This window comes from Pipistrellus kuhlii, unplaced genomic scaffold, assembly GCF_014108245.1.
Source record: "Pipistrellus kuhlii isolate mPipKuh1 unplaced genomic scaffold, mPipKuh1.p scaffold_m20_p_10, whole genome shotgun sequence".
Lineage (NCBI taxonomy): Eukaryota > Metazoa > Chordata > Mammalia > Chiroptera > Vespertilionidae > Pipistrellus > Pipistrellus kuhlii.
The window spans coordinates 26,819,649-26,833,158 of record NW_023425405.1 but is presented as its reverse complement, the minus strand read 5'-3'; the positions used below and the strand labels follow the sequence as shown (position 1 = coordinate 26,833,158).

The 13,510-nt window shown below is 37.0% G+C and overlaps 1 protein-coding gene and 1 non-coding gene across 2 annotated transcripts in view; both read left to right on the top strand.

The window, feature by feature from the left end:
* Positions 1-13,510, top strand: part of ABCB5 (ATP binding cassette subfamily B member 5) — a 79,016-nt gene that overhangs the window by 45,769 nt on the left and 19,737 nt on the right. The window contains exon 19 of the mRNA XM_036429217.1: positions 4,456-4,539. Within this exon, the coding sequence (XP_036285110.1) occupies positions 4,456-4,539 (84 nt within the window). The remainder of the gene's footprint in view (positions 1-4,455; positions 4,540-13,510) is intronic.
* Positions 11,844-11,969, top strand: LOC118714618. The gene has a single exon (XR_004986624.1). It is a non-coding gene; the product is annotated as a small nucleolar RNA SNORA3/SNORA45 family (small nucleolar RNA).

The window sequence follows — 13,510 nt, the reverse complement described above, 5'->3', positions numbered from 1 at the left end:
AGCCCTTCACCATAGTATTTTCTGTCACCAGAACTCACTGTGCAGGAACAAATAGCTTCCTGCCGGGTCATTTCTTTTCAGAAATAGAGTTTCTGTCACTCCAGTCAAATCATCAAAACCAGATTTTACATCTTGTGACTTTTAGCAGTAGCGTTTGAAGGGCTGCTGTATAACAAAACTCTTTTACTTCTGTGCACTTAGGGAACTAGGAGATACAAAATGCAGCAAAACAAATGGGAGGTTCCCCAGAGCAACCTGATGCTCCAAAGCAGTTGGTGCCTGGAACCCTCTGCTCAAAAAGGTCCAGAGACTGGAGCCTCTCCTTAATCCAGAAAAAGGGAAATGTAAGGGATCATAAAACCATATAGTGCCTGCACGTCTGGCTCACGTCAAACTTGGTACTTTAGTTTGCTTTTGTTTTTTAATTTATGAACGCAGTGTCTTTGCTGCAAATCTCTGATGATATAAGGAGGAGTTTTAATTATCTAATACTATGTTTCACACTAGTTGACAACATTTGCTCATTTTTGGTTTTTCTTTATGATTTATGTTTTTTTTATATTCAAGGATTTTCAGTTTATGGAAATTTTTGAAAATGTTCCCTAATTGAATGTTTTAAATAACAGAGTATACATTTTAACCTTTAAAGTAGGGGTGTCGAACTCAATCAGAGAAGGGGCCAAAATCTAAAATCCAGCCTAAATCGCAGGCCGAATGGTTTACTGAACAGTCATAAACTGTCATTGTGATGGAAACGCAGCGGAGTGCAGTGATGACAGCGCGGTGCGGGCCACATTGCAAGGCCTGGCGGGACGGATTTGGCCCGCGGGCCTTGTGTTTGACACATGTGCTTTAAAGCATTACTTTGAGCCAAAACCGGTTTTGCTCAGTGGATAGAGCGTTGGTCTGCAGACTGAAAGGTCCCAGGTTCGATTCAGGTCAAGGGCATGTACATTGGTTGTGGGCACATCCCCGGTGGGGGGTGTGCAGGAGGCAGCTGGTCGATATATCTCTATCATTGATGTTTCTAACTCTCTATCCCTCTCTCTTCCTCTCTGTGAAAAATCAATAAAATATATTATTTTTAAAAAAGCATTACTTTGAAATTCCTCTATAGAGGTTTACAGTATGCTTTTAATAGAAGAGCCTCAAGGACACTTCAACTTGTAGATATTATTAATTCAATATCCTGTTTGTTAATAATGGACACTGATGCTTTGCCTAGCACTAGCCTTGTGAACATAAGGACAGTAACATTCATGGATAAAGTAGCTTCTGCCCATAAGAATGCACCAATCTCTAAGCCATAAACTCTGATCCTTCCAAAAACATGCATGTACAGAGATACACACAGAATATCTATGTTATTTGTGTTTTTAAAATTCCCTCATGAATTTAACTCAGCCCTTTAAGCTTAGTGTTTGTTTTCCCTTTTCATCCTTCTGCATTCTTTTTGCTTCTTATCTTTGTGGGGTGTGTGTGTGTGTGTGTGTGTGTGTGTGTGTAATTGGAAGAAAATAAAATAATAGTAATTTGGGTTTTTTTTATAAATATATTTCCCAATTTCACTTTTATCTACAGTGAGGGAAGCTCCTAATGTTCAGTTTTGCCTAACTCTTATTACCTGATTTTTGTCCCAAGTTAAGACTTTTTAAGGCTTAGAAAGCATGCTGAGACTTGCAGTGCTTTTTATAACCATTTTGAAACCTCATTTGAGGTAGAGGTATTTATGGAATCAGGTGTGTCTTTTTATAGGTATAAAATCCATATTTTATTTGATTACTTGCACTCCTTCCAGTTAAAAGAATGTTCTAATTGTTGCTGACTTTAGTGGTTGTAAATAATTCTTTGCCAATTGTGTTTCAAAGCTAAATTTATGCAGAGTGTCCCAAAAAATGTGTATACACTTTCACAGTTGAGAGCTCAATTTTGAAAATGAAATGTATTTTAATAAACACTGCCTTTATAATTATTCAAAGTGTGTATATATATTTTTGGGACACCCTATATTTCTTAATGATAAATATTGACCTTTAGATCTATTGGTGTTTTGTTTTGTTTTTAACAGATTTGAACTTTATTTTTGCCCATTACTCTCTAAATTAGATTGGCTAAGTCTTCTGTGGGAGTGTCTCTAAATCATAAGATGATGGCATTAAATGGTGATTCCTAAGGATCTCAAAGGGCTAATTCCAAAAGTATTTGAGGTAACAAGTACTGAAGCAGGAGGAATAAGTAATGAAACTCAACTACAATACTGCAGTTAGATGGGAGGTCCTTGTTTAAAATCTCTGGCATCTCGTTGCCTAAATTCAAATCCTAGCCTCAGTACTGGCCAGCTGTGTGGCCCAGGGCAAGTCATATTTAATCTCTCTGTACCTCGGTTTCCTCATTTGTAAACTATGGATGGATAATAATATCCACCTCACAAAAGTGTGGTAATTAAATGAAAAAGTATATACCAGGTACATACATAGTGTTATTTATTTCTAGTAAATTTTTTGGCAGGAAAAAAGTGGATTTGCTAGTATAAAAAAAAAAAAAAAAACCTGATAGCCTTACTTATTTTACCATCAGAAATAGAAAAAGCAAGCTAATTTTTACTCAACACCAGCTATGTTCTAGAAACTCTAAGCATTTGAGCAAATATTGGAAAATGATCCCTAGTGTACAGTTGCTGACTTGAAAAACAATTCTGTACATCTTGCTGATTGAACACCAGATAATGACTAAGATTAGTCACATATGTATCTTAAGCTTGGTGTTACTATAGAATCAAGAATGGAATATTCAGTAATGAATTTTCTTTCTACATTTTAACATCCTATTGTATATAAAAAATTCTCTATGCAACTCATGTCATATTGCAATATAAAAATAATTAGAAAATGTACAGTATATCTTAAATTGTTTGTGTCTACAATGAAAAACAGGCAATGTCTTCCAGTTCAAGAGTACTATAGTATTACTGTTGCTGATGTGAGTTCCCAATATGTTAGGCTCTTGACTGGGGTTGTTTTCAAAGTGACTGTGTAGTGCAGATCATGATCTCCATAGGATGCCCTCTGGGTATCTAGAGAGTAGTGCTGCCATGCCAGGATTGTACACATTCTGCCTCCTGCCTTATTCCCTTTTGAGAGCTTTATTCTCAAGTGACTTCAAGATTACTGCATAGCCTTCTATCTGTTACGCTTTTGTTTTGTTGGCAGAAATCTGTATGTAACCTAGGTATCAGGTTCCTGGCTGGGTTGTTGTAAGCCCAGTTATTTAACTCACTAAAACAAGTAATTCTTCAGAGCAGTCTCCTGTAGTTTTAATCCACAAGAGATACGCAGTTTGAGTGAGTGGGAGGAAACACTCAATAGCTACTAAGATCAGAATTCCTTGGGTTGTAAAGTTCTAAGTGCTGTCTCTATTTGCTGTTGAAAATGAAATTGTTTATAATATGTTGCTTTTATAGCTTATGTTCTTTTCTGTCTCCTTCTTCAGATTGCATGCTTCTTGGCTGCAGGAGTTTCATAGCAGCCTTTCTGTCTCCTTAGCTTCTCACAATGGCCAGTGCTTGTAAAATGTAGTGGGTAGTATGAAGCGTCAAAGAAAGCCTTGCTTATGTGGGTCCTAAAGAGAAAAAGATAGACTTTTTATTCCTAATTGGTTTAAATAGAAAGATCTGGAAATATTTATAAATTCTGTGGTGCATTACCTTACTTTTTAAATAGGGTTTGCTCTCCACAAACTACTTGTGTAGTAAAATTACAAATTACTTGGTGGTTCAAACTAATCATTTTTAACATTGATTATTCTAACAATACTAGAAGCCCAATGCACAAATTTGTGCACCAGTGGGATCCCTCAGCCTGGCCTACAGGATCAAGCTGAAGCTGGTTCTCTGACATCCCCTGAGGGGTTCCGGATTGTGAGAGGGTGCAGGCCAAGCTGAGGAACACCACTGGAGCACAACTTGGGCCAGGGAGGGACGCAGGAGGTTGGCCAACCAGTGGGAGGGACCGTGGGAGGGCTCCAGGGCATGTCCGGCCTGTCTAGCTCAGTCCTGACCTGCCAGACCTCAGCAGCAAGCTAACCTACCTGTTGGAGCATTTGCTCCCTGGTAGTCAGTGCACGTCATAGCAAGCAGTTAAGCAGCCTTAGCATATCATTAGCATATTACACTTTGATTGGTTGAATGGGCAGTTGGACACTTAGCATTTTAGGCTTTTATCATATAGGATTGTAGGATGGCAATAAGTCCAAGCTGTTGGACTTAATTTTTCAGTTTATATCTAAGTATAGATCATTGTGAAATAAGAAATAAAAGTCATTTGATGTGATATTTATAAAAATTAAGGACCTGTGAGTGAGGAGGCAGGTAAATAAATGCCTTGTGACATACTACAGCAAAATAATAACTCAGAGAATCTTTTTAATACTCGTATGTTAATTCCCTTTTTTCTCTAGGATATTTCCTGGTTTGATGATAAGGAAAACAACACAGGTGCCTTGACAACATTATTAGCCACAGATATAGCACAAATTCAAGGAGTATGTATATTGCTTTTATTTTTTTTTAATGGCATATGTATGTGGTATGCATGTGTGTGTGTGTGTGTGTGTGTGTGCACATATATGTGAACTATACTGGGATGACCCACATCTTTAAGGAGACCAGGTAAGTCCCAGGGCTAAAAAGAGATCTCAGTAAAAGATGTAAGGATATTTAATAAAAGAAGAAAGTTTAGCCCAGCCAGTGTGGCTCAGTGGTTGAGTGCCAACACATAAGCCAGGAGCTCACAGTTTGATTCCCAGTCAGGGCACATGCCTGGGTTGGGAGCTCAATCCCCAGTAGAAGGCATGCAGGAGGCAACTGATTGATGATTCTCTCTTATCATGGATGTTTCTACCTCTCTTTCCCTCTCCCTTTCTCTCTCTGAAATCAATAAAAACATTTGTTTAATTTAAAAAAGAACATTTAGTTTTTTCTTCCCCCTAATAAATAAGATCTTATTTACCATAATATCTAACAAGTTAGATTCATGTGTACATCTGGAAATGATTCTGTACTAGTTGTTATACAGATCAAGTTAGAGATATGTGTAATAATGACTGGTCATGTTATGCATAAACAAAATATTTATGCACCATATTCAAAATTAATGGCAGAATGACCAGAATAATGTATGTCAAAGTGATGCTTAAATAAGTTTGGGGAGTACAGTAGTATGGAAAATAATTTATTAATTTTCTTCCAGTTATTTTAAGAAAATTAACCTTTGATCACCAGTGGGATTTTAACTATGATTGAGAAAATGAGTGCAAAACAAGTTTTCACACTTTTAAGTTAAATGAGGTAAAGCTTCTAATCTCTTTGTTAAAACAAGAGCTCTTGCAGTTATAGTCTCATTTTTCCTTATCATTACTATGGGAGAAAAGGAAAGTTGATGCACCTCCCTCTGAATGACAGAAAATCTTAAACGTATTTTTATTTATAAACTAGAGGCCTGGTGCATGAAATTCTTGCACAGGGGGAGGGTATCCTTCAGCCCAGCCTCCACCCTCCCCAATCTGGCACCATTTGAGGGATGTCTGACCACTCGTTTAGGCCCGATCCCAGTGGGGTCCCTCAGCCTGGCCTACAAGATTGGGCTGAAACTGGCTCTCCAACATCCCCCAAAGGGTCCCAGATTGTGAGAGGGTGCAGGCGAGACTGAGGGACCCTATCGGTGCACAATCGGGCCTGGTTGTCTCCAACTGGCCTCCTCTGACGGCAGTCGAACATCCCTAAATGGAAGGTCGGACATCCCTCTCAAAATCCAGGACTGTTGGCTCCCAACTGCTCATCTAAGTGCCTGATTGCCCCTAATTGCTTCTGCCTGCAAGCCTAATCACCTCCTAACCACTCCCCTGCCAGCCTGATAGACAAGTAACTGCTCCTTGGCCGGCCCAATTGCCCCTAACTGCCCTCCCTTATCGGCCTAGTCACCCCTAACTGCCCTCCCCTGCCATTCTGGTCATATTTAACTGTTCTCCCCTGCAGGCCTGGTCACCTCCAACTGCCCTCCCTGCTGGCCTGATCATTCACAACTGCCCTCCCCTGCTGGCCTTGACCCACCCACTGCCCTCCCCTGCAACCTGGTCCTGCCTAACTGCCCTCCCATGCAGGCCTGGGTCCTCCACAACTGCCCTCCCTGATGGCCTGATCACCCACAACTGTCCTCCTCTGCAGGCTTGGTCCACCCCAACTGCCCTCCCCATCTGACCTGGTCTCTCCCAACTGCCCTCCTCTGCTGGCCCAGTCACCCCTAACTGCCCTCTCTTCTTACTTGATTACCCACAACTGCCCTCTCCAGTCCTCCCCTGCAGGCTTGGGTCCCCCCCCCCCCCCCCGCCGCAACTGCCCTCCCTTCCTGGCCTAGTCTCCCCCAACTGCCCTCCTCTGTTGGCCTGGTCATCCCTAACTGCCCACAATTGCCCTCCCCTGCAGGTCATCTTGTGGTGGCCATCTTGTGTCTTGGAGTGATGGTCAATTTGCATATTACTCTTTTATTAGATAGGATATTAAAATGTCAATTATAGCATTGTTACCAGAGCAACAATTATTAGCTGAAACAGCCCATCAAAATTGCATTTTATGGAGGCTATTTCCACAGAATATAGCCATTATTCTAACTTATGTAACTTCTGCAAGACCTTGTTCAAGATATAGATACAAGGGCAGATTTCTATTAGCAGAGAATAGAACAAGTTGGTTACAGCTATGAATATTCCAATACATCTATATTAGTTTGGAAAAGTATTTTAATCATATAGAAAGAGCTCAAGAGGAAAGGGATATCACCTTTATCTTTTCCTAAAACTCTTTTTGATAATTTTGAAGGCAAGGCTCTAAATTTTATTAGATAGTATTTAAATATTAAGATAGGGTTGAGTAGTTAAATTTTACCGGCATAGTGGGGAAAATAGAATTTCACTTACTAAAGTAATGAGCATAGCATTAATAGCACAAATAGAATTATGTAAATGACAATGTATTTTTTCAGAAATTCCGGGGTTTAACTCTTTAGACAGAAATATCGTTCTCTATAATTTTTATTTGAATCCCCATTCTACATAATTTGCTGTTTTCTTCTTTACTGTGGGAATATGTTTTTCTTACTATCATTTAGATCTTTTAAGAATTCAGTGAAAAGACATTCTTACTGGCAGCTGTATTTTATATGAGTGCCATCTTCTCTTTTAGCAAGTGTTTAACAAAAGAACAGATTAGGATTGAAAGACCAACATTATTTTCCTTAAATTCATTAGTTGTTTCTAATAAATAGTGCTGTCTTTCATCAAGAGAAATTAATGAGAATATGTGTCAGCCTAATTCCTTATAAGCATCTGACTAATACAATTTGATCACTTGAAACTTTGTTGCAATTGTAAATGTTGGTCTCATAACAACTTTTGGACAGGTCATTTTCATTGAATGAGAAGAAGTAGCTAACGAAATAATGGTTGTAATACTGATTGTTGAATTTAAAAAGCAAAAAGGCCAATGAAGGATTTCAAGAGTGCGACTAAGTCTACTAGCATGTAATTCACATAAGTCCTTGCTTTGCCATATAAAGATAAATTCATATCTAAGGTGAATGGATACTCTTTTTATCTAAGGAAGAATTATTTATAAGTCCTATTTATCCACTATTTTTTTCTCTCATAAAGACACACTACCCTATGGAATAATTCAGGATCATATTTCCTATCATAGCAATTTAAGACTTATTCATCTCAGTCTCTTCATCATGTAATTTCAGTTATATTTTATTTTATCAAATGTATTAGGGTGAATGTTGATAAATAGTTCCTTCATAATAATAAATATTATTTTGAAATCTTTACTAATGACCAAAAAATATATGTCCCTGGCCATTTTTAGAAACTCTGATACTTTGAGAGCCATGAAAAACACATGTTAGTAAAATAAAGTCATAGGACAACATGATTCCTGAAATAGTTCAATAAATACAACTAATTTAGCTAGTATTATTTCAGTCTGAGGTCATGGTATATTACCATTGTATCTGTCAACAGACTATTTTCTATTTAAAATGTATCTTTACTAAAGGTATAAGGCCATTTTAGATCCTTTGGAAGACTAGATTTCACAAAATTACAAAGATATTATTTCTGTATCTTTTAGCAACCCTTTTGCATCAACTAAAAGTCTTATCTCATTTTTGTCCACAAAAAAGTATATTATTGACACTACAGTGTACACTTGATGTAATACTGACAGACACAAATATTAGTTACAAGAATTCTTCTCATCATAAATATGATTATACTCCCTAAAGAAATTAAAAAAAAACTCATTAATTCCAAAAGCCCAACGAAATGATTAAGTATAACTAAGCTATCATTAAATGAACAATAGTGACCTCATTTCTTGACTTAACTTTTTGGGAAATGTATAAAACAGCTTGTCATTACTTGTGATTCAAAGAATGTTAGTAGTGGGGAGGGGTGGGAGAAGGCAATAGAGAGAAAAACAGGACATATGTAATACTTTCAACAATAAAGATTTTTTTAATGTATCTTTATTTATTTCATAGAGGAAGGGAGAGGGAGAAATAGAAACATCAATGATGAGAGAAAATAATTGATTGGATGCCTCTTGCACATCCCCCACTGGGGATTAAGCCTGCAATCGAGGCATGTACCCTTGACTGGAATCGAACCTGGGACCTACAGTCCACAGGCTGTTGCTCTATCCACTGAGCCAAACCAGCTAGGGCTACAACAATATATATTTATTTTAAAAAGGTTAGTAATCATCAAAATAACTTTATTATAGTGTAAGTGTGGCATATAATCAAAATGACTTTATCATAGCATAATTTCTTCATAAAACTAAAAAGTGAAAATTTTCTAATTTTTCTGTGTTGCTTTTCTATGAACTAGAAATATTGCGATGAGTGCTTAGTCTGATAATGTTAATGTATTTTATACATTTTTAGTATTATATAATGTCATGGCATCATAAACACAATGCTATGTCACTTAATTATAACACAAAGTAACCCACAGTCTATTGTTCCTTAAAAGCAGGACATTCAAAATCTTTTCTCTTCCTTCATTGTTTTTAGATGTTGAATATGCATGCACTAGTAATTTTTTTAAATTAGGATAAAATGTCAGTATAGCAATACATGTGGCACTCAACATGCTGTCAAATTGTAATCACCTCACAGATTTGCCACACGCTGAGCAGCAGTACAAAGTAAAGAGAGTGACACAAGGTTTCTCTAGCAACTACTCAACTCCATCATCATAGCACTAAGACAGTCACAGGCAATAGGTTCCAGTGAGAGTTTATTCCTAGACACTGAAATTTTCATTTGATGTGAGTCTCTCTGATATCTGCATTATCTCTTAACTTTGAAAAATATTTTATATCTATATAGAAAAGCCTAAGCAACTGAATGACCAGTTGACCAATTGCTATGATATGCACTGACCACCAGGGGACAGATGCTCAACACACAGGATAGGGCTTCCTCCTGTCTGGATTGGGCCTGTGGGAATCAGGCTGAATCTGGCTATCTAGCATCCCCTGAGGGGTGCAAGATTGCGAGAGGGTGTAGGCCAACCCGAGAGACCCAACCTGTGCATGAATTTGTGCACTGGGCCTCTAGTACAATAATAACTTTTAACATCATTGTCTGCTAGGTCTAACATTTGTGTCAATTTGGGGTCAGTTTTAATTGCTTTATTTTTATGCTCATTGTGAGTTTTATTTTACTGCTTTTTGCATACCTGCAATTTTGACACACTGTAAATTTAACATTTTTGAGTGCTGTATATTTTTGTATTTTTATATATTTGGTTTTGTTCTGAGATGTAATTAAGTTACCTTAGAAACAGTTTGATCTATTTGGGTCTATTTTTTTAAAAACATATTTTATTGATTTTTTACAAAGAAGAAGGGAGAAGGATAGAGAGTTAGAAATATTGATGAGAGAGAAACATCAATCAGCTGCCTCCTGCACACCTCCCACTGGGGATGTGCCCGCAACCAAGGTATATGCCCTTGACTGGAATCGAGCCTGGGACCCTTAAGTCTGCAGATTGATGCTCTATCCACTGAGCCAAACCAGTTTCGGCTCCACTTGGGTCTTGATTTTGAGGTTTATTAGGCAGGATTACAGCCTACTATTCAGGCAAAATCCTTCTACATATTACATTCAACATTGTGAATCATGAGGTTTTCCGGTTTAGCTGGTATGACCAGGCACTATTCCCAGCCCTTATACATACATTACTCAGCTGAGTATTGAAGGAAGAACTTCTGCAGATATCCAGATTTCTCTCTGTGTATACCTCTCTCTGGTGTTCTGTGCAACAAATTCTAGCTTCCGTGACCTCCCCAGAGCTCAGCTACATTTACTCAAGTTAGGGCTCTACTCTGTTGGGCTCCGTTGTAATTAACAATTTCTCCTTTGAAGCCTGGCTGCTCTTTCAAGGGGTAAGCTAGGACAATCATAGAGCTCACCTACTTTGTTCCCCATCTCTACCCTTGGTTTTTAAGTTTAGTACCTTGAAACCCATTGGTTCATAGTTTTGTCTATTTTTTTGTTTGTTTGTTTTAGATGGGAGCATAAAACCATTCCATTACTCCATGTTAGCCAGAAGCAGAAATCCAATATATAGAACTTTATTTCTACAATTATGTACTGAGTTTCCTTCCATTTATTTTCTTATGCTAGCCATTCCTCTTTGTATACTGTAATTCTCTTAGAAAAGTTGTATGCCTCACAGTTAGCATAGTACCTAAGAATTGAAATATACTCTATAATTATCTAAAGAAGTATTTAATCATGATTTTCTGCTCTTAATTTCCAAGAAAAAAACAACTGTATCTTTGTGCATGTTTCTAAAAGATCTAAGGAAGTTCTGTTACACTTATTCTGATTCCAGTTCTAATTCATTTGAGAGGCACATTATTCCTCAAAGACCATTTTCCATTAGTTCTCACAGCATTTTTCAAAGCCAAATATCTGTTATTTTCTATTAATTCTTCATGGAACAGGACAAATATATTCAGACTTTTTTTGTCCTACCTCCATCACCAAAAGGCACGGTTTGTAGGCTGTTCTTAGCTGAAATGGCTAAACATTTTGAGAAGTTTATGGTAGCTTAAACTAATATACCATGTAAAAAGGTATATAATCTTATTTTTAAGCAGATTAGTACACAAATGGATAACCAAAATGCAAAGATTTGCAAATGCAAGTCACTTTGTAGAAAGGGCTTTTTATTATTGTTGTTTTTTTTAATGACAATACTAATTTGGCAGTACTTGAGTGAACATTTATATGATTTTTTAAATATATATATATATATATATATATATATATATATATATATATATATATATTAATTGATTTCAGAGAGGAAAGGAGAGGGAGAGATCAAAAGAGAAACATCAATGATGAGAATCATTGGTCAGCTGCCTCCTGAAGGCCCCCAATTGGGGATCTGCAACCTTGGCCTGTGTCCTTGACTGGAATCAAACCTCTATCCACTGAGTCAAACCAGCTAGGGCTGAGATGATCTTTTAGATAAGAAATCTGACACTAGCTACCAAGAATGTAAGAGCACGTACCATTTTACATATTACTTCAGACTAAGAATTTAACAGTAGAAAATAAAATATAAACACAAAGACTTCACACAAGGTGCTCATTATATCTTTATTATTAATAGTGAAAACTAGGAAACAACCTAAATATTTTTGAAGACTAATTATAATGATTCAGGAAAAAGTTTGTAGTATAATGTGAAGTGATAAAAGCAGGATATAGCCCGAGACTAGAGTCAAATCTTGACAGCTATTGTCCTGGTGTGCTAAAATTCTCAGAGAGAATCTGCTGGTCTTGATTCACTTGATTCAGCAAGTGCCCCCAGTAGTGTCCAGACCAGAAACAAAGGCTTCCCAGCTACTAGATAGAATGGGTTGTTTGTTTGTCAGATTTCCTCATACCCATTAGGGAGTTAATTATAGTATGTTATAACCCTTTTCCAAAAAGAAAAAAAGAAAAAAAGCAGGATAGAAAAAGCTACATACATATAATAATCCTAACTTGAATATGTATCTATTTATGTCTAGAAGGATGTAAGTTTTAGCATTATCTAAATCTTTTCCAATTGTAATACTTTCATGATCAGAGAAAAAATATGTTTTAAAATGTGAAATAAGCCCTGGCCAGGTAGTGCAGTTGCTTAAAGCATAGTCCCAATAGGGCAAGGTTGCAAGTTTGATCCTTGTCAGGCACCAAAAAAAAAAAAAAAAGAAGAAGAAGAAGAAAAAAGGAAAAAAAAAAGTGAATTGATATCTTGGTTGATTATAGTTGTGTTTTTAGGTAAATATGGATCTCATTTTTTTCAGAAGAATTTAACATTGTGTTTATTATTTTTCACATGTCCTATTGAAAGTTGATACATAAGGCATGTAGTTCCTAGAAAATATATTTCTATTTATTTAAATTTTTAAAAATTTCTTTTGTTACCTTACACCATGATGTTTCCAACTCCTCTTCTACTTTGATATTATTTCTTTAGAGTTTGCATAGTGAAACCAAGTTATAAAGTGCAGAAAGGGAATGTAGATACCATATTCAAAGTGTATATTTTAATGAATATCCTCAGTTATTCCATTCAACTCCACCATGGCATAGTGGCTAAGAGTACCAGCCTTCCATCAGTGCAGGGGGAGGACAGAACTGGGGTTACAGCCCACATACCATGAGTGGGCATCCATGTGTGGCAGCAGCCTGGTGTGGGAATGCCGAGCCAGAGCAGAGTGAGGAAGATGCCCATGCAGGGCAGAGGCAGGGGCCGTGATAGCAGAGTGGTTACATACTGAGGGATTAATCACATGAGTCTATTAAAGAAAATGAGAGCCAGGTTTCTCACTGTTGAAAGGGGACAGCAAATATTGGAAGGGAAAATGCTGTAAATAACCTTATGGTGTTGGATTGGAACTGTAGATATTGATGTGAACTCATGCATTTCAATAAATATAACTAGAGAAATAAATGTAGATTTCCATGTGTGCATGCATCTGTACATACATATACACACACACACACACACACACACATTTCCCAGTTCTAGCTACTGACATTTCACTAATAATGAGCACAATTGGCACCATATATTGACTTCTAAATCACATTCTCCACTAAAAGGAACCAAGACTCCTTAGAGAAAAGACAGATTCCAGGAGTAGGGACTGGAAAATCTTTTTTGTGTCAGGAAGTATTTAAAGCATGATAGGAATATGTCAAAGAACAACAATATCAGACATAAGGTAGATAAATAAAGCATAAAGAGTCCATAGCACAGGACATTTTTAAAATATGGCTATTACTTAATCCCTAAGTATAAATTCAAAGTTAAAAATCTAAGTATAAATCCTAAAAAAGAAAGCCTACCTTGTTTTTCAAGAAACTATAATAGCAATTCTTAT